Below are 23,251 nucleotides of genomic sequence, written 5' to 3' on the forward strand. Positions count from 1 at the left end.
TGCCTCCTGCTCTATTTACACACAGTCACCAAGTCTGTTGAAGCACAGTATACTAGGGGGAATGGAGTGAGGAGGGTTGGGGACCCTGTTTCATCACCTTTAAATCTTTGAATGCTGTCAGGAAGAAGTTTTGCTCCTTGGAAGGATATAAAGTTCATTTTAATCCTCCTAACAGATTCTAACCCCAACATGGCCCAAATCTAACCCCAGATAGTAGCTAGTATAAATTGATTATATGCCAGAGACAATTCCAAGACCTTTACATGAATTCATTCATTTAATGAATGACTCTATAAGATAAATACTATTATTATCTGCATTGCATGGATAAGGAAACAGACACAGTATAATCGGATAGCACAATCTAATTTTGAGCATTATCTGTGTTAGCAAAGTGTTAGTCAAAGAAGACACAGATAAGCTTCTTATAGTCTGTTTACACACACATGCACGCACATGTGCACACACACACACACACAGGCATTCATAGCCTTGAAGCTTCCTTCTTGCCTCACTTTGCAGAGGAAGGAGAGTTTTTAACTGCCAGAAACATGACAGAACTCTTATCTGTATGGTATATATGTGGGTATATGTATGTGGGTATATGGTACAGAACAATTTTGAGTTTCCCATATGGTACACTTCAACAATTCTCAAACTTTTTGGCCTCAGAACTCCTTTATACTCTTAAACATTATTGTGAACCCCTAAAGAGCTTTTGTTTATATGGGGTTATATCTACCAATATTTACTATATTACAAATTAAAACAGAATATTTTAAAATACACATATTCATCTGAAAAAATAATAAAACCATTACATATTAACATAAATATCATATTTTTATGAAAATGGCTGTATTTTCCAAAACAAAAAAAAAACTGGTGAGAAGATTGGTGTTATTTTACATTTTTGAAAATCTCTTTAATGTCTGGCTTGAATGAAAATTGCTGGACTCTCATATCCACTTCTGCATTCAATCCAATGCAATAACCCTATGTTACATAGCCTCTAGAAAGCTCCATCACACATTTATGAGAAAATAAGAGTGAAAAAGTCAAATAACATCTTAGTATTATTATGAAACTAGCTTTGACCTTGTGAACCTCCAAACGTCTTGGAGACAGTAGAGGTCCCCAGGCCACACTTCAATAAATGTTGGTATACTGTATTTGTTCATCCATAATTAGTATGATCATATAGATCATGTTAATTAAGAAGTACATAGTGGTTAAGATTATGGCCTTTGGAACCATACTGCCTGGGTCTGAATCCAGCTCTTCCAATATGAATGGTATAACTTTGAGCAAGTTATTTGATCTTTCTGTGTCCAGTTTCCTTGTCTGTAAAATGGGGGTCATAACTGAGCATTATCTCCTAGTGTTGCAGTGGTGATTAACAAAGTTGTGTAAAGGTTTAGAATTGTGATGCTTGGCACAAGTAGCTGTTTGATAAATGTTAGTTGCTGTTGTTATTATGGTTATATTTCTAGCTAAGAGCCTCAAACATGTTTTAGTCAATCTACATATACAGGCTCAAATCATGCATTTTTTGCCAAGCCTTTTGGCTTGTCATCATAAGGAATCAAGAATACCCGAGAGGATTCTGGGAAGATGGCGGCATAGAAAGAAGTGAAAGACCTAGTCTCCCCCAGAACAATTCGTAAATGAACAAAACACCAGTAAATAACCTGGAATGGTAGTGGTGAGACAAACGTGACAGTACACTCAACTTCCACCGACATGAACTGGGAGGAATGCCCGAGATCACAGCATAAAATCTGTAAGTAAAATTGCGGACCCGCGCTGACAGCCGAGAACCTAGAGCCGGGAGCCCCTCCCTCACAGAAGCCGCACCTTGCACTTTCTCAGCCCAGCTCCAAGTGAGGTTTTAATAATAACTGCTCAATACAGACAGCGAATCCTCAACAAGCAGACAGAGGCTTTTGGTGACAACTGACCTTGGGAGAATCGGGGGAAATATTCTGTCTCTCGCTCTCTCTCTGTGGAGAAAACCTCAGCTGCTCTCAGCCCACAAGGCGTTTCAGTAAAGACAGCCTCACACATTCTGCATTCTGAAATGAGCTGAGAGCCCCGCGGCACAGCCAAGCGGCCCAGGGCTTCCCTAGAGGGACAGCGCACACTGATGACGTAGCACGGCATCCCCCGCGGCTGGGAGGGGGGATCCGCTCGGAGAACCCAGGGGCGCTACGCCAAGTCCGGTGGTTTAGGGGACACGGAGAGAGAGCTGCCCTTCCTCCCTGGCCACCTGTGCGCGCGCCCCACGTTCAGGGCGGGCGACCCCAGCAGCGCGCCCAGGCTGAGCTCTCCGACTGAACACACAAGAATCATTTCCCCTCACTGCGCGAGAACTGACTGGAGGGATATAGGTGGCTCACAGACGACATCTACTGGTTACTTAGAGAAAGTGTACGTCACCAAACTGTCTCTGAAAAATTAGATCGATATCCCTTCTTTTTTTTTTGATACAACTTGAAAGAACCCTATCAAGCAAAACAAATGCCAAGAGGCCAAAAACAACAGAAAATCTTAATGCATATGATAAAACCAGATGATATGGAGAATCCAGCTCCAAACACACAAATCAAGATTTCGGAAGAAACGTTATTGCTTGCAAATTTAATTAAAGAACTACAATCAAAGAACGAAAACATGGCAAAGGATTTAAAGGACATCAAGAGGACCATGGCCCAGGATATAAGTGCCATAAAAAAGACACTAGAAGAGCATAAAGAAGACATTGCAAGAGTAAATAAAAAAATAGAAGATCTTATGGAAATAAAAGAAACTGTTGGCCAAATTAAAAAGACTCTGGATATTCACAATACAAGACTAGAGGAAGATGAACAACATCTCAGTGTCCTAGAAATCCACAGAACAGAAAATGAAAGCACAAAAGAAAGAATGGAGAAAAAAATTGAAAAAATCGTAATGGATCTCAGAGATACGATAGATAAAATAAAACGTCCAAACTGAAGACTCATTGGTGTCCCAGAAGGGGAAGAGAAGGATAAAGGTCTAGAAAGAGTATGCAAAGAAATTGTTGGGGAAAACTTCCCAACCTTCTACACAATATGAACACACAAAGCATAAATGCCCAGCGATCTCCAAATAGAATAAATCCAAATAAACCCACCCCAAGACATATTCTGATCAGACTCTCAAATACGGAAGAGAAGGAGCAAGTTCTGAAAGCAGCAAGAGAAAAGCAATTCACCACATACAAAGGAAACAATATAAGACTAAGGAGTGACTACTCAGTGGCCACTATGGAGGCGAGAAGGCAGTGGCATGACATATTTAAAATTCTGAGAGAAAAATTTCCAGCCAAGAATACTTTATCCAGCAAAACTCTCCTTCAAATTTGAGGGGGAGCTTAAATTTTTCACAGACAAACAAATGCTGAGAGACTTTGCCAATAAAAGACCTGCCCTACTTCAGATTCTAAAAGAAGCCCTACCAACAGAGAGACAAAGAAAGGAGAAAGAGATATAGAGAATTTTAACAGACATATATAGTACCTTACATCCCAAATCACCAGGACACTCATTTTTCTCTAGTGATTACAGATCTTCCTCCAGAAGGGACCATAAGCTGGGACAGAAAACAAGCCTCAAGAAATTAAAAAAAAAAAAATTGAATATACTCAAAGCACATTCTCCAAACGCAATGGAATACAAATAGAAGTCAATAATTTTTGAACTATAACTCCACTATTTACTTCCTACATGATAAAAAAATACACAAACTCTAAGGACTAATCAATGGTTTTGAACTCAATGTAAAATATGTAATTTTAGACAACTATATAAAGCTGGGGGAATGAAGGAGTATAGGAACATAGTTTATGTGCCCTATTGAAATGAAGGTGGTATCAAAGAAAAACAAGATTGATAGGGATTTAAGAGGTTAATTTTAAGCCCCACAGTAAACACAAAGAAATTATCAGACAATATAACCATAGAGATGAAATTAGAGTTTGGGTTAAGAGAAATGGGGGAAGGGGCAATGGGAAGTTAAGAAAGGAGTGTAGGGTTGCTGTTTGAGGTGAAGGAAAATTTCTAGCAATGGATGGTGGGAAAGAGCATAACATCGTTCTAAATGTGATTAATCCCACTAATGGAAGGCTAGGGAGGGGGTGGAATGGGAAGATTTAGGCTGTATATATGTTTCCACAATTGAAAAAAGGGAAAAAAAAAAAAGGCAGTCTAACTAGACGACAATTGAATGCTAAGGATGAACTTGGATGGCATTGGAGGGTGGAGGACAGGTGGCTCGAAGGGACACAGTTGAGACATAAGGAAAAGGAAATATAGAATGTAAGCTTTGTATCATTGTTGGATCTCTTATACTTCTTAGCTGTGCTTAATGGAATTACATAAAACAATGTTCTTGTTCATGGGAAGTACATACGTGAATTATAGTGTATGTTCAAGGATGTGTGCAGCTAACTCTCATATGTTCAGAAGACAGAGAAATATAGGATGGATGATAGATAGGGAGGGAAAGAAATAGTGATGTGACAGCATGTTAAAGTGGGTGGATTGAGCTATCAGGGGAGGGGGGTCAGGGTATGATGAAATTCTGTGTATGGGGCTAGTATTGTTTTTGCAACTATTCATGTAACTTTGAATTTATTTCAAAATAAAATAAAAAAAAAAAAAGAATACCCGAGATTGAATTCCCAAAAATACTAATACCAGGCTCTTCCCCAGATTGGCCACCTCCATCCCGGATGTGCCAAGGACATAGCGGTGACCCTGAAGTCAGACGTGCCCATCAACCTGAAGAAGATGGAGGTCAAATGTAAGCTCTCCAAGATCATGTTTCAGCAACCTGTAGACCAGATCCCCGACTGGGATGACCGCATGCACACAGTCAAGTGGGTGGACCAGCTCAGAAATACACCTGGGGCCTTCACCACAAAAAGAAAAGTAAGTAGACACATCAGGCACAATTCTGACCAGACCTGCCATGCTTGGATGCCTACTCCCGCTCAGGTTTGAGTCTCATCATTTCCTTCTTCCATGGAAAAAAGAAAAGGCTCCCATTCTACTTGACCTCAGTTTCACAAGTGACAAACTGAGCTTCCAAGCATGCTATCTGTAATCCATACTGAACATATCACACAAACTACACGTCTTAACTGATAGAATTTGGTTCTTGATGCCTGGTTGAGCAGGTTGTCCCCCCATCTTCTTCAAAAATGTTGTGTCTCATCTTTTAGTTGTTTTCTTTTTTCTGCAAGTGCCCAGAGTTAGATTAATCATAATCTTTGGTTCATGACAAGATCTCGTCTTTGGTCCATGAATGCCCCTCGTTTATTTATTCCTTGATGTGTTTCTTTTTAATAATATAATAGAGACAAACCCACACCCAACACAGGAAGTAAAACATCGACTATTTGTGTGGTTCTCACCCATTCCACCCCCTGCCTTCCTCCTAGAGGTCATCACTACACTGAATTTTGCCTTACTCATTCCCAGATTTTTTCATTTCTTTTTTAGCCTATGCGTTCTAAAATGTATTTCATTTAGTTTAGTTGTTTCTCACTCTCTAAAAAATTATTATTGCCTGTGATCATCCATATTGTTGCATGTGGCTATAGTTCATCTATTCACTGCTAAATAATTTCCATTATTATTCATCCATTTTTCTTTTGAAAATTATTTGGAGTTTTTCTGTCATGAAGAGTGTTGCTGTGGACATTATTGTTCATGTCACAGTGTTCATTTGCAAGAGATTATATTCCCAGAAGTGGAACTGCCAAGTCATAGGATATGTAAATGTTCAACTTTCCAAGATAATGCCCAAATGTTTTTCTAAGTGGCTGTACTAATTTATACTCCTGCCAGCTAAGAGATCTTATTGATCCACATCCTCTCCAATACTAGGTATTAGAGTTCTTAATTTTCATCATTTGAATGGATGTGAAATGGTATCTCATTATGGGCCTAATTTGCATTATCCTGATCGCTAGTAAGGTTGAACATTTCTTCATATAATTATTGGCCATGCAAGTATCTCTTCTGTGAATGCCTTTTCATGCCTTTTGCCAATTTTTCAATTATGATGCTTATACTTTGTAGGAGTTATTTTATTGTTGATAAAATATTAATTATTTGTCTGCAAATATTCTTACCTGATTTACACCTTACCTTTTCACTTTCTTTAATGTTTCTTTTGATGAACAAAAAAGTTCTTAATTTTAATATAGTTAAATATATCAATTTTTTTTATACATACCACTTTTGTGTCTTATTTTTGAACCTGTCCTAACAAAGCAGAAACAAATGCATCTATATTTCAAAAAAAAATAATAATGGCTTTTGATATTTAAGCACTTGACCCATCTGGCTTTTATGGATAGTGTCTCCTTTGTTTGATCATCTCTTCTGTTCCCTAGTGATCTGCCATGACTTCATTGCCATATGCCTAAATTTTATGTATGTCTGCACTGTTTCTGGTTTTGCTATTATATTTCATTGTCAATCTGTCTCTGCACCAGTTTTACACTGTCTTAATTTATAGAAATTATAGAGCTTCATTTTCAGCCTCATATCTGGAACAGAAGTCCCTCCTCCATGTTATTTTCTTTAGAAGTGTTTTGTTTATTCTTGGCCCTTTACTTTTCTATGTAACTTTGTAATAAATTTACCAAGTGCTATGAAAAACCCTGATGGAAACTTGTTTGGAATTGGATTACATCAATAGCTAAGTTTATGAAAAACTGACATTTTCATGTTAATGATTCATCCTTTTTATTAAGAAGGTATAATTCTCCATTTATTTAGGTCTTCTGCAAGACATTTTTACTATATTCAGGTTTTTTTATTTCTTCTTGAGTGAATTTTATTAAATTATTTTTCTAGTAATTTGTCCTATAAGTTTTCATACATATTTTCATAAAATCATTCATAATATTTTCTTCTGAATAAATCATTCATCTTTTTAAATATGTAGAATATCCTCCTTTTTATTCCTGATGTTGACTATTTGTATTTTCTCTTTTTCCTTGATCAGCCTTTAAAAAAAATCTTTTCAAATAAACAGCTTTGGTTTTGTTGGTCCTTCGCCTTTTAGATTTGTTTTCAATTTCCTTATTTTTTCCCCATTTTTGTGATATCATGTCTTCTACTTTCTTTGGAATCCATCTGACTCCAAAACTCATGCCACTATAGTCCTAATACTCTCAGTAACTTATTGTTATTCAATTTCTTCCTTTCCCAGTCCATAAGTAATTTTAATAATTTATTCTGGAACTTTAGTTTCTGGGTGGGTTACTTTGCATAAGCAGAACGATGACTGTTATCTCCCCTAGTTCCTGTGAGAGAGAGTTGGCTCTGCACTGCTGAAAATATGGCTGCCTTTGTTACAGGTGGTAGAGACGGATCCTGAACCTGCCCACACAGTACTGGAAGAAAACTACCGCGAACTGAGGCTGCAGATCAGTGTAAACGTGGATTTTGCTTCCTACCACTGCCGCACGAGCGATGTGCACTTTAAGGAAACGCTGGTTTACCAGACCCGAGTGTTTGAGTGAGTCTTTGAAAGCCTCATGACACTCATCAGAGAAGTTCTTGTATTCCATCATTTATTCACTCACTCATCAAACATTTATGCAGTGTCTAAGTTTATACCAAGCATCATCTCAGTGCAGCACTCACCAGGGGTCTTTTTAGATCCAATGAAACAAATTTAGACTCGTAAAGCCACGGAAGACCACACTTGACATCAAGATATAGGCCAGGAAACACAGCCTCCCGGGAGAGTGGCATCAGGCGACCCTCTTCAGTGGGAGCAGTCCTTGCAGCAGCCCACACAGCCACCCAGGAACTGTTCTTGTTGTCTGTCCCCAGCTCCCACCAGGTGACCTGGGACATATGCTAAACGCTCATTGCAAGAAGCTATAGGGTGCTGGTAGTACACAAGATGATGTTAAGTGCTAAACACTTTGATATTTTTACTTTTAACAGTTACATATATGTGTGTGTGTGTTTTAGAGGGAAATATAACTAGTATATCAAATGTGATTTCAGGTAAAATTGCTTAAAACTTAACCTTTAAAAATTATTGAAGAAAACAAAGTGACTTGACTTAAAGGGAAAAATTAAATAATAGTATATGTGGATGTACAAAATTTGTCTGCAGTACATTTATCAGGTTCATCTTCTCATCTTTTTGCAGACTTGAACTGATTAATTCAGGAAATGTGCAGCTGGAATTCACCTGGGTCTCAGAAGAGACTGGAAAGGCTGTCAGCTTTGCAATGCCAGAAAACCAAGGTAAATGAGATGGCAGGCAAACCTAGGTTTGAGTGGGCCCCAGAGAGTAGAAGAGCTTCAGTAATGAGGAAGTCAGCACTGCTAAGACGGCCGTCTAAGTAACTAAGAAAAGGCAGGACAGAGGCCTTGCGGTGTCTGCAGAGCAAAACAACCTGAGAGCTTCAAGAACTGACCTCTATCCTCCTGGGGCCCAGACTCTGGCCAACCATGAAGCCAGTGCCCTTCTCACAGATCCCTGGGAATCTAGGAATTTCCTCTTTGGGGTCTCCACCTTCTAAGGGGTTACAGACCCCTTGGAGAAGCTGATGAAAGCTATGATCCTCTCCCCAGAAAAATGTACACCTGTGCCAAGTTTGCATTTAATACATAGTTCTTAGAAGAGGGGGTCATCATTTGGTAGGCAAATATTTTTAATATTATTATATTAATTATTATTATTGGTGTGATTTCGGAGATTCAAAGTCCCCAGATTGTGAACCCCTCCTTTAGAGCAATGATTCTCCAAAATTCTGTCCATAGCCCATTATTCCAAAGTGGAAGTTCCACAGATACTTGCATGACCCTCCCCCTTGAGCCATAGGGAAAGCAACGCAAAAAAAGAAAACATTTGAAAGCTTTCTGATATTAGTAGAAGTATTGTTTACGAGTCACTGTGTGAGAGAGATGAGCCGATTCTTTACCCATAGTGCCCAAGGTTAAGTGTACCTGCTGCAAGAGGTGAACCCACAGACACCACAGGGGACCTGCGAGTCTCCCCACTCCCACCTGCCCTCTCACCACAGATGGGGAGCATCACCAACCCTCTGTCCACAGGTTCCTCTTACAAGGATCAGCTCAGCCAGGGCACGGTGCATACGGGCAGCACTCTGGAGAGCATCCCGGACCACTGGAATGAGGGTTTCTCGTCCTTCTCTGTGGAGCCCTCCTCAGGCATCGTCCCTGTGGGGAAACTTCAGAAGCTCAAACTGAAATTCTCCCCATTGGATGTTGGAGACTTCGAGAGCACTCTTTTCTGCCAGTAAGGAAATGTACTCCCTAGAATCTCCCATCTTTGAAGGTGCAAAGCTCTGCAGCTCTTATTCCCCTATTATTCTTTCCAATCCTAATCACACCCCCACTGCCCCAAATTGTCACTTTTCCCTGTGGGAAGATTTTAAATGGCAGGCCTTGGGGAACAAGAAGAATTTGGTCTTTGTACTGCTCATCGACCCTCTTTGGACTCTTCCCCTCACCCTTCCTGGCCACACATAGGATTCTGATGGGCAACATGATGATTGAAAAACACATAGGTTCCAGTCCTTGGCCAGTTGTGAACTTGGACAAACTTTCTTGTACCTTCTCTGAGACTCAATTTCCTCATATATAAAATGGAAATAACAAGACTCACTTCCCAGAGTTGTTGTGAAGATTGAATGAATTAATTTAAGTAAAGAGCTTAGAACAGTGCCTGTCGCACAGTAAGCACAATAGGCATTAGGTGATGGTGGTGGTAGTGGTGGTGGACCTGGGATGTAGTAGGCAAGGAATACATAGTGCCTAGTCCCCAGTTAGAGAAAAGCTAATCCAATAACATCTGACAAGGAAAGATGGGGTACCCACCCCACGGGTACCCACCCCACCGAGGAATTCTATGAACTGTGGTCTAGAGTAGCAGAGACCCAGGTCAGCCGTGAGAGTCTCCTGGAGCCCCTCCAATCACACCACAGGAATCCCTCCAATACCTGGGCCACCTCAGGTTGGTCCTGGAGCTAGAAGTCTGCTCACATCCTTCTGCAAGGAGCTCAGGATACTTTGTTAGGATTTCCAGATCGTTTTTCATATGCCTATGGGAGGACCCTAAGGTTAAGACTGTGCTCATTTTACAGCAGGGGGGTTTTCTTACCACTGAAGGAGGAAGTAATTTGCAGTTATAGTTAGGGACACAGAAGGAACCAGAATTCAGGGTCTCCATACTCAGTCCATTCATGCATTCATCCATTCAACGAACAATTAGAGAGTGCATGCTTTGTATCAGGCACTATTCAAGGTGCTGGAGTTATGGTGCTGACCAAGACAGACCCAGCCTGTTCTCTCACGGATCTCACCTTCTGGTGAATGTAATATTCATTTCCAACCAACTAGGGAAGCAGCAACTAATTATAAAAAATAAATTATATCTATAAAAAATAAATTAAAATAAATTTATCCCATCAGGATTCCAAACCTGCCACCTGGAGAACAAGGCCCAGTCCTGATAGCAAAAGGGCGGAGTTTCTTGCCCTTCTGCCATTTTGACCTGAAAGACTCAGATTATATCAGTGGTCATCGGCGCAACACAGAGCTCCAAGGACCTGGAGGCGGAACTCTGGACCCAAACACTCGGGTGATTGAGTTCACCAGTGTGGGCATCGGAGGAAAGAATCTCCGGTGAGTTGCTTAGTTTTGCATCAGTTGGGTTCATATCAATCAGTCCTTTTAAAGAACTCAAATAAAGACTTCAGAGACGTAAGCTTGACTGATTCCTAGAAGCAGGTTTCGTATGCTGGTTTGGCGTTAGAGAACTGCTACATTAAGGAAGCTGAATTCTGGCTCCTTGATTTTGACACTGGGGAAAATTTGGAAGACACAGCAATATAATCCCTGATGACCACCTTGACCAGAGAGGATCATTGGGACTGAAGTGCCCTCGGTGTCATTGTTACTGCAAATGCCAGAACCCTGGCCATGCACTGCATCCCCAGATGAGACAGAGTTTTCATTTCTAGAGTAATGAGTGCTCAGAACAGTTCTGGTCCTCAGACCCACTTGCGAGGGCCAGATTCTAAGAAATTTCTAGTCTTCAACCCCCTCTCTCATCCTCTGCTTTTAACTCTTCCCCCTCGACCAGGACCTTTACAATCTTGAACCCGACCAACAGTACCTACTCCTTCTCCTGGATCTCTGAAGAAATCGAAAGTCTCCAGAACCCTCCAGCCTTCACGTGCCTTACAGAGAAGGGCTTCATTCACCCTGAAAAGAAAGCTGAGGTGTGTGCAAATGAGGACCACTCAACCCAGGGCTTAAATCATTCTAGGCCTCTCTGAGTAGCCAGTGTGTTGTGGAGTGTCAGTGGCGTTAGGGAGAAGAGCCTAAGGGTGTTTCATTCAGCAAGTATTTATCGAGTGCCCACTGTATGCATTGGACAACCCTGATGAACAAGACATCCCTGAGCTCTCTTGGCTGGCCATGGAGAAAGAGAGCTTTAGTATTTGCAGTTGAAAAAAATGGAGAATATTAAAGCAGGAAAGGTGAGCTGGACACCAATGCCTGGGGACTCTAGGACTCATACAGTAGCATGAAGTGGAGAGTTGTTTTTGCCTGTGGAGCTGACAGCGGTGAAAGGAGACAGAAGTGTTTTTACTTGGTCAGGCCAAAGGGCAAAACAGACCATGGCTTGGTCCTAAATGTTTACACAGTGGCATAGGTAGAGGGTCTTATTTAAAGAAATATGAACTTGCTGGCTAAAAGAGTTCTGAAGGTCCACCCACATCTCAGTAACTTCTGCAGAAAATCTTTGCTGCAGAAATAAATCCATGAAATGGAAATTATAAATTCAGATGCCTTCAGGAAGTTCACACAAATGAAGGAAGTAGGCCAGGGGACAATGAAAGAGAATCCTGGGCAGCCAGGCCAGCTGGCCATAGCACTTTTCTGACAGATGACCACTATGCAGACATGCAAGCCCAGGACTACCAACTCACCCAAAATTTTTGAGAGAAGCCAAAATTCCAGGTCTCTATGTGCCACAGAATTTCTAAATTGTAGGTTTCCCCATTTTTACATATGGATAGCTAATTCAATATTTTTAGCACTTTACAAACCACTTCTTTCTAACTACTCCCTTCTCTCTCTACTTACGAGCACCTTCTTTTTCTTTTTTTTTTTTTTTTAACCACTTCCTCTATAACTTCACTTAGCTAATGGCTTATGGCTTACCATGGCCCCAGCTCAACCACACAGTATCTTTTACTGTCAGCTCCACTGCCAGCTGGCCCAGTTATTCAGTCTCTAATTCCAAATTTCTGAGAAAGAAATCTGGTTGGACCTGATAATCATGTTGTATGGGGCTGTGTGTCAGGCTGTTGACAAGCATGTGCACGGTCTTTGTTTGGAATTGGGTGCCAGCTCTTTAGCCCAGTCAGCACAGCCATACCATCCAAACACATGGCACAAAATATGGCAGCTTAGGTGGCAGAGGGTAGACCCGATGCCTGGGTAGACCTGCTTAGAAAGACATGTGGACAGGGCAGACACCTAGATGCCCTTATAGTGACTGGAAAAGGAGGAGATAACCTGGAAATATCAGCCACCATGGCCCTACTGCTGACAAACCTCTAAGGGCATATAGAGTAAGCAAACAGAAGTGCCTCTTACCACTCTATTCCAAACTGTCTTTTTAGATCATCTTCCAATTCATGCCTTTCCATCTGGACATCACGGAAGCATTCTGGACTTTCTTAATCCCTGAACACAACATCAAAGTCCCTTTCCTGCTGGTGGGAAAAACCACTGACCCTCTTATCTCTCTGGACAAGTCACACCTCAACTTCAGTTGTCTCCTCATTGGTAAGGCAGCCCTGTCAGTTTAAATCTGGGGTTGGCATGGCCTGGGCAAGGGGAACAAGCAGTGAGCTCTGGGAGCTGATTGGATGGGGGCCTTTTCCTGATGTCTCCAGAAGCATGCCAAAGGGCCGCTATCACTTTTCACAAGACTACGAAATATTTACCTCTTAATGTAATTCCCATCAAGTATCTTTTAAATCCAAACACTAATAACATGTAAATTTAGGAGTCCTGTTATAAATGCTGCTTGGTAGAGTCCTTTGGGGTCTGCACTCACTGTATTCTTTTCCAGAACCTCGGGCAGCCCCCTCTTACTCATTTGTGCCCCAGAGTATGGGCTGTATTTGTTTGCCTCTGGGTCTGCAGCACAGTGATCAGATTTCTCTGCCATCCTTTCATGCACTTATTCCATTCACAAGTATTACTGACCTCTACTATGACTCAGGCACTGTTCTGTGGGCTGAGAACACACCAATGAACAAAACACAAAAGTCTCCACCCTCGTGATGTTTAAATTCAAATAATAGGAAACAGACTACCAAGAAATGGATAAGAAAAATATATAGTGTGTCAATGTTGATAAATGCTCTGGAGAAGAATAAAGCAGGTTGGAGGATATAAGGAATGCAGTAGGCAGCAAGGTTTGGTGAACGGAACCAGGGAAGGTGTCATTTGAACAGAGACCACAGGAAATAAAGGAAGTGATTGATCCCTTATAAGTCTATGAATGCAACACATGGATGTCATATCTGTGTGTGTGTGTACATGTGAATGCACTAAATTTATAGGGATGTCCATACTAGTTAAAATCAGAGGTGACCAGGAAGGTCCCAAGTTTTTAAGGTAAGGGAAAATACAACTAAAGCCAATAGTTTAGTCAATTTTTTATTTGTAAAAGTAATATTCTTTATAATCAGTCAATGAATGTGGCATTGTGTAAAGGAAAATGTAATAATCTCTCCCAACACACCCTATCCCATCTTCCCCTTTCCATCAAAAAAAAAAAAGTGTTAACAGCTTGATGCCTATTCTTTTCATACATTTCTTATGCATATAGGTAGGTTGGGGAAGATTGTGGCATTTGTTAAGATTTCTGAACAGCAAATAAAGGAAATCATACCATACACATTTATCTGTTTTTTCCCTACCATTTTATAGAGTTATATTCACATGCCACACATTTATCCACAGTGTGCAATCAGTTGTTCATTGTATCATCATCAAGTTGTACATCTATCACCACTATCAGCACTTGAACATATTGATTACTACAAGAAAAATTGTTTTTTTTTAGCAATAATAAAAAAGATGAGAAAAAGAAAAATAACATGTCATGCAATACAATATAATAGTAAGGACAGAAAATAACACCACTACCAAGAATCCCATATTCCTCCCCTGTATCCCTCTCGTATACACTTAGCATTGGCATATTGCCTTTGTTACATTTAATGGAGGTGTATTACAATGTTACTGTTGACCATAGACTCCAGTTTGCTTTGATTATGTTTTTTCCCGAATACCATCCTTCTTTCAACACTCTACATGGTTGACATTCATTTGCTCTCCCACATGGAAAAACATTTTTATATTTGTGCATTTAATAACAGTCATTGGCTGCTCCAGTTTTTGCCAAGTTATACAGTCCCTGTCTTTGTCATCTATCTTTACCTGTGGTGTCATACATTCTCCTATCCCACCTCTTTCAGCTTTACTCACAGACATCTTTGTTCAGTGTACTTACAATACTGTGCCACCATCACACAGTATTATGCTATCTATTTCTGGATCTATACAATCAATCCTAAACATTCTGTAGTCCTTCAGCATCAAATGCCTGGTCTCTGCCCACTTTCTATCTCCTGAATGCCTGATATACATTAATCTTGATCTACTATCTAAATATCAGGGACACTGTCCAGATAAACACATGTAGCATTAACTATTTTTTAAAAGGCATAAGGTTTCATGGTCATTGAAAATGGGCTGAATTTTATAGAATATCTTATTTCATTTTTTCTTTTACTCACCCAATAAACCACACTTAGGGTAAAGAACATTTAAAATACTCTAGAAATCCATGATATGGATATTCCAAAATTTGCTCAGTAACTTACCACTCAAGGGGCATAAAGGCTGTTCCAATGTTTTTTTGCCACATAAACAATACTACAATAGCTAACAATAAATATCCCTTGTCTATGTGTCCTAGATGAGATTTCAAAAGGTGGAATTTCTGTGTCAAAGGAGCTGTGTGGTTTTTTATTTTAATGGATATTGCCAGATTATTTTCCCATAAAATTGTAGCGGTCATATTCCCAACATTAAGGTTTGGAAGTATCCGTAGGAAGAGCTCAGTAGAGATTGTACAGTGAGTTCCATTCATGAACCTTGAGAGTTTACTCTGCAGGGTACCTCAGAAGGTATGATGGAGACTAAGATAGAGTCTTGGACATGGGGATTCTAAGTGTAGAAGATAGGAATGAGAAGGACAAGCACAAGAAGTTCAGAAAAGGAGAAAAAAGTCTCTTCTATAAAGAATTCCTCTTGCCTGTGGAGCAGTATCTACTAAGATACCAGAGATCAGGCAGGAGGCCTCTGCTGAGGGCCCATGTTCCCTCCTCAGGCAGAGAGGCCAGAGAAACGGTGAAGCTCATCAACAAGGAGGAGCAGGGGTTCAGTTTTGCCTTCCAGGACAACTCACGGTATTCCGAAGGCTTCAGCAACAGCCTGGTCGTATGTCCCATGGAAGGCTGGGTCCCACCGCTGTCCAGGTAATGAATAGGAAAGCCCCAGGGTGGCTCCCTCCCAAAATGGCAGAGGCATCAGGCCTGCCAACCAAGAGACCCAGGTTTCCTTAGAGTTCCCCATTTCTAAAGTCTCTTCCAACTCTAAAATTTAGACACTAACAATTCTATCTCTGACCTACTTATTCCCCATTGTTCATTTTCCTACCGAGTTGTATAGCATTGAGAATTCTAAGCCCCTGTTCTCAATATTTTCTCCTATGTTTATAGTCTTTTCCTTGCTATCTTCTGTGTCTACTGTGTTATGTTGTTTTTTAGCAGTTTTTAGCAAGTTGGCCCATTCAACTAATCTGCTGTCTTGTTCCCCAAACAGGTTCCCCATTGATATTTTTTTCACACCTAAGCAGGAAGGAAATGTAAACTTTAATTTGATCTGCAATGTGAAAAAGAAAGTCCAACCTATCACCTTAAATGTCAAGGCTGAGGGCTATGCTATGAATGCAGAGGTCAAGTGCAAGGACAGGACTGGCTCAGTTACTGTCTTGACTCCCAATCAGACGAATATCATCAGCTTTTATGAGGTAAAGTTGTGAGAGGGCTTTGCTATCTCTGTTTCCAACTGGCTGGGGAAGGTGGAACAAGTAAATGTTAGCTGGTACTTTCTGTTTCAAATGCCAGGCAAAGCTCCATCCCTGGAATATGTATAGATATTATGCAACAGCTTTTTTAATTATACTTTTTAGGGGTTGGAGAGATAATGGGGAAGGGAAGAATGCTTGTATTAAAGATACAGAAAGATGTTTGATTACCAAGGCAGGTCTAAGAATGAAGCTGTCATATTACTCTTGAAATGTGAGGGGCCCCCAATATTTGGTAGCTCTCTGTGGAATATTTAACTACTCTAAGCTAATGATGCTCAACTCACAAACACCACCTGCCATTCCTATTTCCCAAAAGATATTTCTCCCCAGCATATTACATATCCTGACCCCAGAGAAGGGAACCGTGGATTGTGTTCACTCAACATACTACTCTGTTCTCTGTCTCCCAGGTGGAACTAAATGAATGTGTCCAGTGTGAATTAATCTTTATCAACACCGGGAAGTTCAACTTCAGCTACCAGGCAGAGCTGTCTGGCTCCAAAGCCCTGCTGCAATACTTGGAATTTGCACCCATTGATGGCTCTGTGGATGTGGGGCAAACTGTACATGCCACCTTGTCTTTCCAGCCATTTAAGAAGTTTGTCTTGAAGGGCCTGGAACTCAGAATCAAGGTGAGACCATGTTCTGTTTTGCTAATGCTGCCTTTTCACAAAACACCAGAAATGGATCAGCTTTTATAAAGGGGATTTATTTGGTTACAGAGTTACAGTCTTAAGGCCATAAAGTGTCCAAGGTAAGTCATCAACAATTGGGTACCTTCACTGGAGGATAGCCAGTGGCATCCAAAAAACCTGTTAGTTGGGAAGGCACATGGCTGGTGACTGCTCCAGAGTTCTGGTTTCAAAATGGCTTTCTCCCAGGATGTTCCTCTCTAGGCTGTAGCTGCTCTTCAAAATGCCACTCTCAGTTGCTCTTGGGGCATTTGTCGTCTCTTAGCTTCTCTGTAGCCAAAGTTTACTTTCATCAGCTGTCTTCAAACTGTCTCTCATCTGCAGCTCCTCTCTCAACTCCTCTGCATTCTTCAAAGTGTCCCTCTTGGCTGTAGCAAGCTCGCTCCTTCTGTCTGAGCTTATATAGTGCTCCAATAAACTCATCAAGGCCCATGCTGAATGGGCAGAGCCACACCTCCATGGAAATTATCCAGTGAAAGCCCTCGCCCACAGTTGAGTGATCACATCTCCACAGAAACATCCAATCAAAAGTCTCCAACCTAGTCGAGGGGTCACTCTGGTGGACATTCTTATGTACTATATAGATAACACCGCTTAGGTTTTAATGTATTGGAATAGCTAGAAGTGGATGCCTGAGAATGCCAAGCTCCACCCCAGCAGTCTGGACTCCTGAAGACAATTATATAATAATGTAGATTACAACGGGTGACAATGTGGTTGTGAGGACCTTGTGGATCACACTCCCTTTGTCTAGTGTGTGGATGGATGTGTAGAAAAATGGGGATAAAAACTAAATGACAAATAGGGTGGGATGGGGGGGATGGTTTGGGTTTCTTTTTTCACTTTTATTTTTTATTCTTATTCTGATTCTTTCTGATGTAAGGAAATTGTTCAGAAATAGATTGTGGTGATGAACACATAACTATATGATCATACTGTGAACAGTTGGTTGTATACCATGGATGATTGCATGGTATGTGAATATATTTCAATAAAACTGAATTTTTAAAAAAAGTACTTTAAAAAGGAAAAAAAAAAAAAGTCTCCAACCCAATCAACACCAATACATTTCCTGCCCACACAAGACTGCATTGAAGATAATAGCATTTTGGGGGTTATAATACATCCAAACCAGCACAGACCATTTAACATTGTCCAAACACTGAAAGCACTTAAAGCATCCTGCTTGAGAGTTTAATTCTCCTGTGTGTTCCTTGTCTTCTGTGCTCTGCCAGAAGGTCCTGGAGAGTGGTTATTTTAAAAACAGCCCAACAGTGTCTATAACAGAGGCCTCACTCGTGGTTGAGGTGCCAGGTGAGTAAGTGTCCATTGAAAAGCAGTTGACCATTGATGCAATGGAATACCATGCACCATTAAAATTCATAGGGAGATAGATGGAGAGAGAGAGAAAGGGGAGGGATGTGTACAATATTTCCCAAGATAAATTATTCAAAGAAAACTGGAATGTCACAGGAATGGCCAAGAAGGACCTCTGTAAAGCTGCTCCTCAATAAAAGCAATGAGAACACTGGCAAAAATTGTCAATATCAACTTTCTCAGAACTCTAGAAATTAACCAAAGTTTTGCAAAAATATAAGGGGTGTTTATTTTTTTTTAATGGCTGAACCTCAGTTTAAAAAAGGCAAGCTTTGTTTTTTTAAAAAGGGAGTCTTGAAGGGCCTGGAACTCAAGATAAGACCATTTAATGGTGTCTGTGGTGGTTTCAAACTGTATGTACCCCAGAAAATCATATTCTCAAAGCTAACTCATTCCCGTGGGTATAAAACTACTGTAAGTAGGACCTTTTGATTAAGGTCAGTTAAAGCATGGCTCAGGGTGTCTTAATCCTCTTATTGGAGTCCTTTTTAAATGGGATGAATACAGAGAAAGAGAGAGAAAAGGCCATGGAAGCAACAGAATCCAGAAGCAATGGGAGAGACCAGCAGATGCTGCCATGGGTCTCGCCATGTGATAGAGGAGTCCAGGATCATCAGCAGCCAGTCTTCAGGAAGAGAGCAATGCCTTGATGATGCCTTTATTTGGACATCTTTACGGACTTAAAACTGTAGGCTTGTAAGCTAAGAAATTCCCATTGTTAAGAGGCAACCCATTTTATGGTATCTTCTTTTAGCAGCCTAGCAAACTAAAACTGTCCTAACGCTGAAAACACAACATCCTGCCTTGAAAGATTAATTCTCCTGTGTGGTCCTTATCTTCTCTGCTCTGCCTTTTAACTTGCTCTATTCCCATCCACCCTCTACCCAGCTCTACTGTAGCCTTAAAAATCAGCAGCTCCCCAGTCAAGTTGAAAACCAGCAGTCCAGTAGCAATTGAAGGAGGAAGAATAGTTTGGAGCTTCCCAAAGCACCATTTTAAAAGAATTGTCATTATTTTCCCTGTCTAGAAGTTCCCCAGAAACCCCTACTCTCAAGGCTTGTCTTTATTTGACTGAATCACTGTTTAACAGTGCAGCTGCATGAGATACTGGTAACAGTTGGGGCAAACCAGAAGCTGATCAAAACACTTAAAAGGAAAAGCTGAGGAATTAGATGTTTATAGGGGGCTTTGAAAAACTCAAATATATTTCTGGGATCTAGACATCCACTCTTGCACAGGGCTGTGTGCATGCTCAGAGCTGTACATTGCTCAGGAAAAACCTGAGAAGGCCCTAAGCATTCACCTCTGGCTAACCTTGAGGATCTGCACAAGAAGTAAGTAAAGGCTAAAGCAACATGCACTCAGAACTCCTCGGCAAAATCTGGGAGACTTACTTTCTCCAGGCATTTAAGGAAATCTTTGAACAGTCATTGTCCCCTAAGCTAACTGAGCAGATACTTCAGTAGATACACACAACAAAGAATACAGACTTCACAGAAAAAGTTACTAAATAAAAAAAACAGCAACAACAACAAACCCTGGGGGGTGGGGTTCTGATTTCTAGAGTTTCCACATTATATTACTTTAAAAATCTACTTTCCACAAAAAAGTATGAGGCATGCCAAGAAACAAGAAAGAATGACCCATACACAGGAAAAAAGAAGTCAATAGAAATTGAGGAAGCCCTGATGTTGGATTTACTAGACAAAGACTTTAAGTCAGCTATTTTGAATATATTCAAAGAACTACAGGAAACCATACCTAGATAACTATAAAGTATAAGAACAATGTCTTACCAAATAGAGGATATCAATAAAGAGATACAAATTAGATGCATCATAGTCAAACTTTTGATAGACAAAGACAGAGAATCTTGAAAGCAACAAGATTAACTGATGATTTCTCATTAGAAATCATGGAAGCCAGAAATCCAGACTAGATTGTTATAAATCGGATGGTATGAAATATTCAAAGTGCTGAAAGAAAAAGACTGTCAACCAAGAATTCTACATCTAGCAAAACTATCCTTCAAAATAAGGGTAAAATCAAGGCTTTCCTAGATTAAAACAAACAAACAAACAAACAAAACTGAGAACTTGGCACTACCAGATCTGTCCCACAAGAAAAAATAAAGGGAGTCCTTCAGACTGAAATGAAAGACCACTAGAGAGTAACTCAAATCTATGTGAAGAAATAAAGAACACCAGTAAAGATAACTACATAGGTAAATATAAAAGAAAGTATAAGCACCCCTGATGCTCTGGGGAAAAATGTGGAAATATTAAACTTCCCCTCCTGAGGAATTCCTGATATTCTCATAAGCATTGGGAACTACCAATTTAGAAGGCCAAGCCTTCAACCTTGGGGCTTGCCCTTATGAAGCTTGTTATTGCAAAGGAGAGGCTAAGCCTACTTATAATTGTGCCCATGTCTTCCCTAGAGAAACTCTTTGTTGCTCAGATGTGGTCTCTCTCTCTAAGCCCACTCGGCAGGTAAACTCGCTACCATCCCCCCTACATGGGACATGACTCTCAAGGATGAGCCTGGACCCAGCATCGTGAGTTTGAGAAAGCCTTCCTGACCAAAAGGGGGAAGTGAAATGAAACAAAATAAAGTTTCAATGGCTGAGAGATTTCAAATGGAGTCGAGAGGACATCCTGGCAGTTATTCTTATGCATTTTATCGATATCCCTTTTTAGTTTTTAGTGTATTGGAATAGCTAGAAGGAAATACCTGAAACTGTTGAACTGCAGCCCAGCAGCCTTGATTTTTGAAGATGGTTGTATAACTATGTAGCTTACTGTGTAATTTTGAAAAGCTCATAGCTCACACTCCCTTTATCCAGTGTATGGACAGTTGGGTAGAGGGAACAAAATGTTTTGGGTGTATGGACAGATGGGTAGAGGGAACAAAATGTTTTGGATGTTTTGGATGTTCTTCTTTCCTTGTAATTGTTTTGGAGTAATGAAAATGTTCAAAATTGATTTTGCTGATGAATGCACAACTATATGATGGTACTGTGAATAATTCATTGTATACTGTGGATAATTGTGGGGTATGTGGATATATGTCAATAAAACCGAACTTTTTTAAAAAACAAACACAAACAAAAACAAAAGACAATATAAATGTATTTTTTTTGTTTGTAACTCTTTTTTTTATCTGATTTAAAAGAAAACTACATAAAGCAATAATTATAAATCTGTGTTCATGGGTGTTTTCGTTTCCCAACTGCTAAAATAAATACCACACAATAGGCTGGCTTAACAACAGGAATTTATTGACTCATGGTTTTGAGACTAGGAGAAGTCCAAAATTAAGGTACCGGAAAGACAATGCTTAATCCTCAAAGACTGTGGCATTCTGGGCTGGCTCCCAGCAATCTTTGAACTTTTGCTTTTCAGTCACTTCGCAATGCACATGGTGATGTTTTGTCCTTTCTGTTCCAGATTCCATTGACTTCCAGCTTCTTGCTGCTCCCCATATCTTTCTCTCTGTGACTTTCTCCATAAGTCCTCCAGTGATAGGATTAAGACCCATCCTGATTCAGTTGTCCATACCTTAACTAAAGAAGCCTCATCAGAAGGTCCTATTTACAATGGGTACACACCCGCAGGAATGGGTTAAGTTTAAGAACATGTTTTTCTGGGATACATAATTCAATCCCCAACAATGGGCATAAAATTAATAAAGATGTAATTTGTATGACAATATTAGCACAATGAAGGGAGAAGGGAACAGATGAAATTTTTGTATATTGTTGAAATTAAGTTGGTATTAATCCTAAATGAAGTTGGTATAAGTCCTAACTAGATTGTTATAAATTAAGATTAAAGGAAATCTCTAAAAAATAACTCAAATGAATATAATGAAAGAAACAAGGGAATTAAAATGGCACAGTACACTAGAAAATGTGTTTGTAATGCAAAAGAAGGCAGTAATGGAGGAATAGAGAAATAAAAAAGACATGACATACAGAAAACAAATGGTAAAATGAAAGGCACAATTCCTACCTTATCAGTAATTACATTAAATATAGGTGGATTAGACACTCCAATCAAAAGGCAGAAATTGACAAAAGGGATAATAAACATGATCCAACAGTGTATTGTTTACATGCAACACATTTTAGATTCAAAGACATAATAGGCTGAAAGTAAAAAGATGGAAAAAGATATAGTATGCAAACAGAAACCAAAAGAGAGCTGGAGTGACTATACTAATATCAGACAAAATAGACTTTAAGACAAAAGTTTTTACTAAAGACAAATAAGTACACTTTATAATGATGAGTGTCAATCCATCAAGAAGGCATAACAATTATAAATATATATGCATGTAACAACAGAGCCCCCAAAATACATGAAGTGAAACTTATAGAATTGAAGGAGAAATAGACAATTCAACAATAATGTTTGGAGGCTTCAATGCCCCACTTTCAATATTGGATAGGACAATTAGACAGAAGATAAGCAATGAAATACAAGACTTCAACAACACTAAAAGCCAACTAAACTGTACAGGCATCTGTAGAACACATCATCTGACAACAGCAGAAGACACATTCTTCGCAAGTACACGTGAAACATTCTCTGAGATAGACCACATATGAGGCCATAAAACAAGCCTCAATAAATTTAAAAGGATTAGAATCATACGGAATATGTTCTTTGACCACAAAGGAACAAAATTAGAAATCAATAACAATAAAATTTAGAATGCCCACTCTAAGGCATTATTTTTATTCAAATCCTCAAGAAGAAGATGATTGACAGGGAGACAATGAGTTGAAAAACATAGAACCTAAGGTGAGTTGCAGGCCTTTGGAGATTCAGAAAGATCCTTGATTTTCATGGCCTGGAACTCAGCAGTAGGGTTGCAGTCATCTTCCCTGAGAAATGCCAGAT

The 23,251-nt window shown here is 39.9% G+C and overlaps 1 protein-coding gene across 7 annotated transcripts in view; it reads left to right on the top strand.

Moving 5' to 3' along the window:
• Positions 1 to 23,251, top strand: part of HYDIN (HYDIN axonemal central pair apparatus protein) — a 534,664-nt gene that overhangs the window by 461,559 nt on the left and 49,854 nt on the right. For all 7 annotated transcript variants that reach the window (XM_037815908.1, XM_037815907.1, XM_037815906.1 and 4 more), the window contains 10 exons: positions 4,737 to 4,955; positions 7,400 to 7,560; positions 8,209 to 8,306; positions 9,120 to 9,324; positions 10,500 to 10,712; positions 11,173 to 11,311; positions 12,725 to 12,890; positions 15,514 to 15,661; positions 16,008 to 16,215; positions 16,686 to 16,907. In XM_037815908.1, coding sequence (XP_037671836.1) covers positions 4,737 to 4,955; positions 7,400 to 7,560; positions 8,209 to 8,306; positions 9,120 to 9,324; positions 10,500 to 10,712; positions 11,173 to 11,311; positions 12,725 to 12,890; positions 15,514 to 15,661; positions 16,008 to 16,215; positions 16,686 to 16,907 — 1,779 coding nt within the window. The remainder of the gene's footprint in view (positions 1 to 4,736; positions 4,956 to 7,399; positions 7,561 to 8,208; positions 8,307 to 9,119; positions 9,325 to 10,499; positions 10,713 to 11,172; positions 11,312 to 12,724; positions 12,891 to 15,513; positions 15,662 to 16,007; positions 16,216 to 16,685; positions 16,908 to 23,251) is intronic.

Source organism: Choloepus didactylus, chromosome 22, assembly GCF_015220235.1.
Source record: "Choloepus didactylus isolate mChoDid1 chromosome 22, mChoDid1.pri, whole genome shotgun sequence".
In the NCBI taxonomy this organism is placed as follows: Eukaryota; Metazoa; Chordata; class Mammalia; order Pilosa; family Megalonychidae; genus Choloepus; species Choloepus didactylus.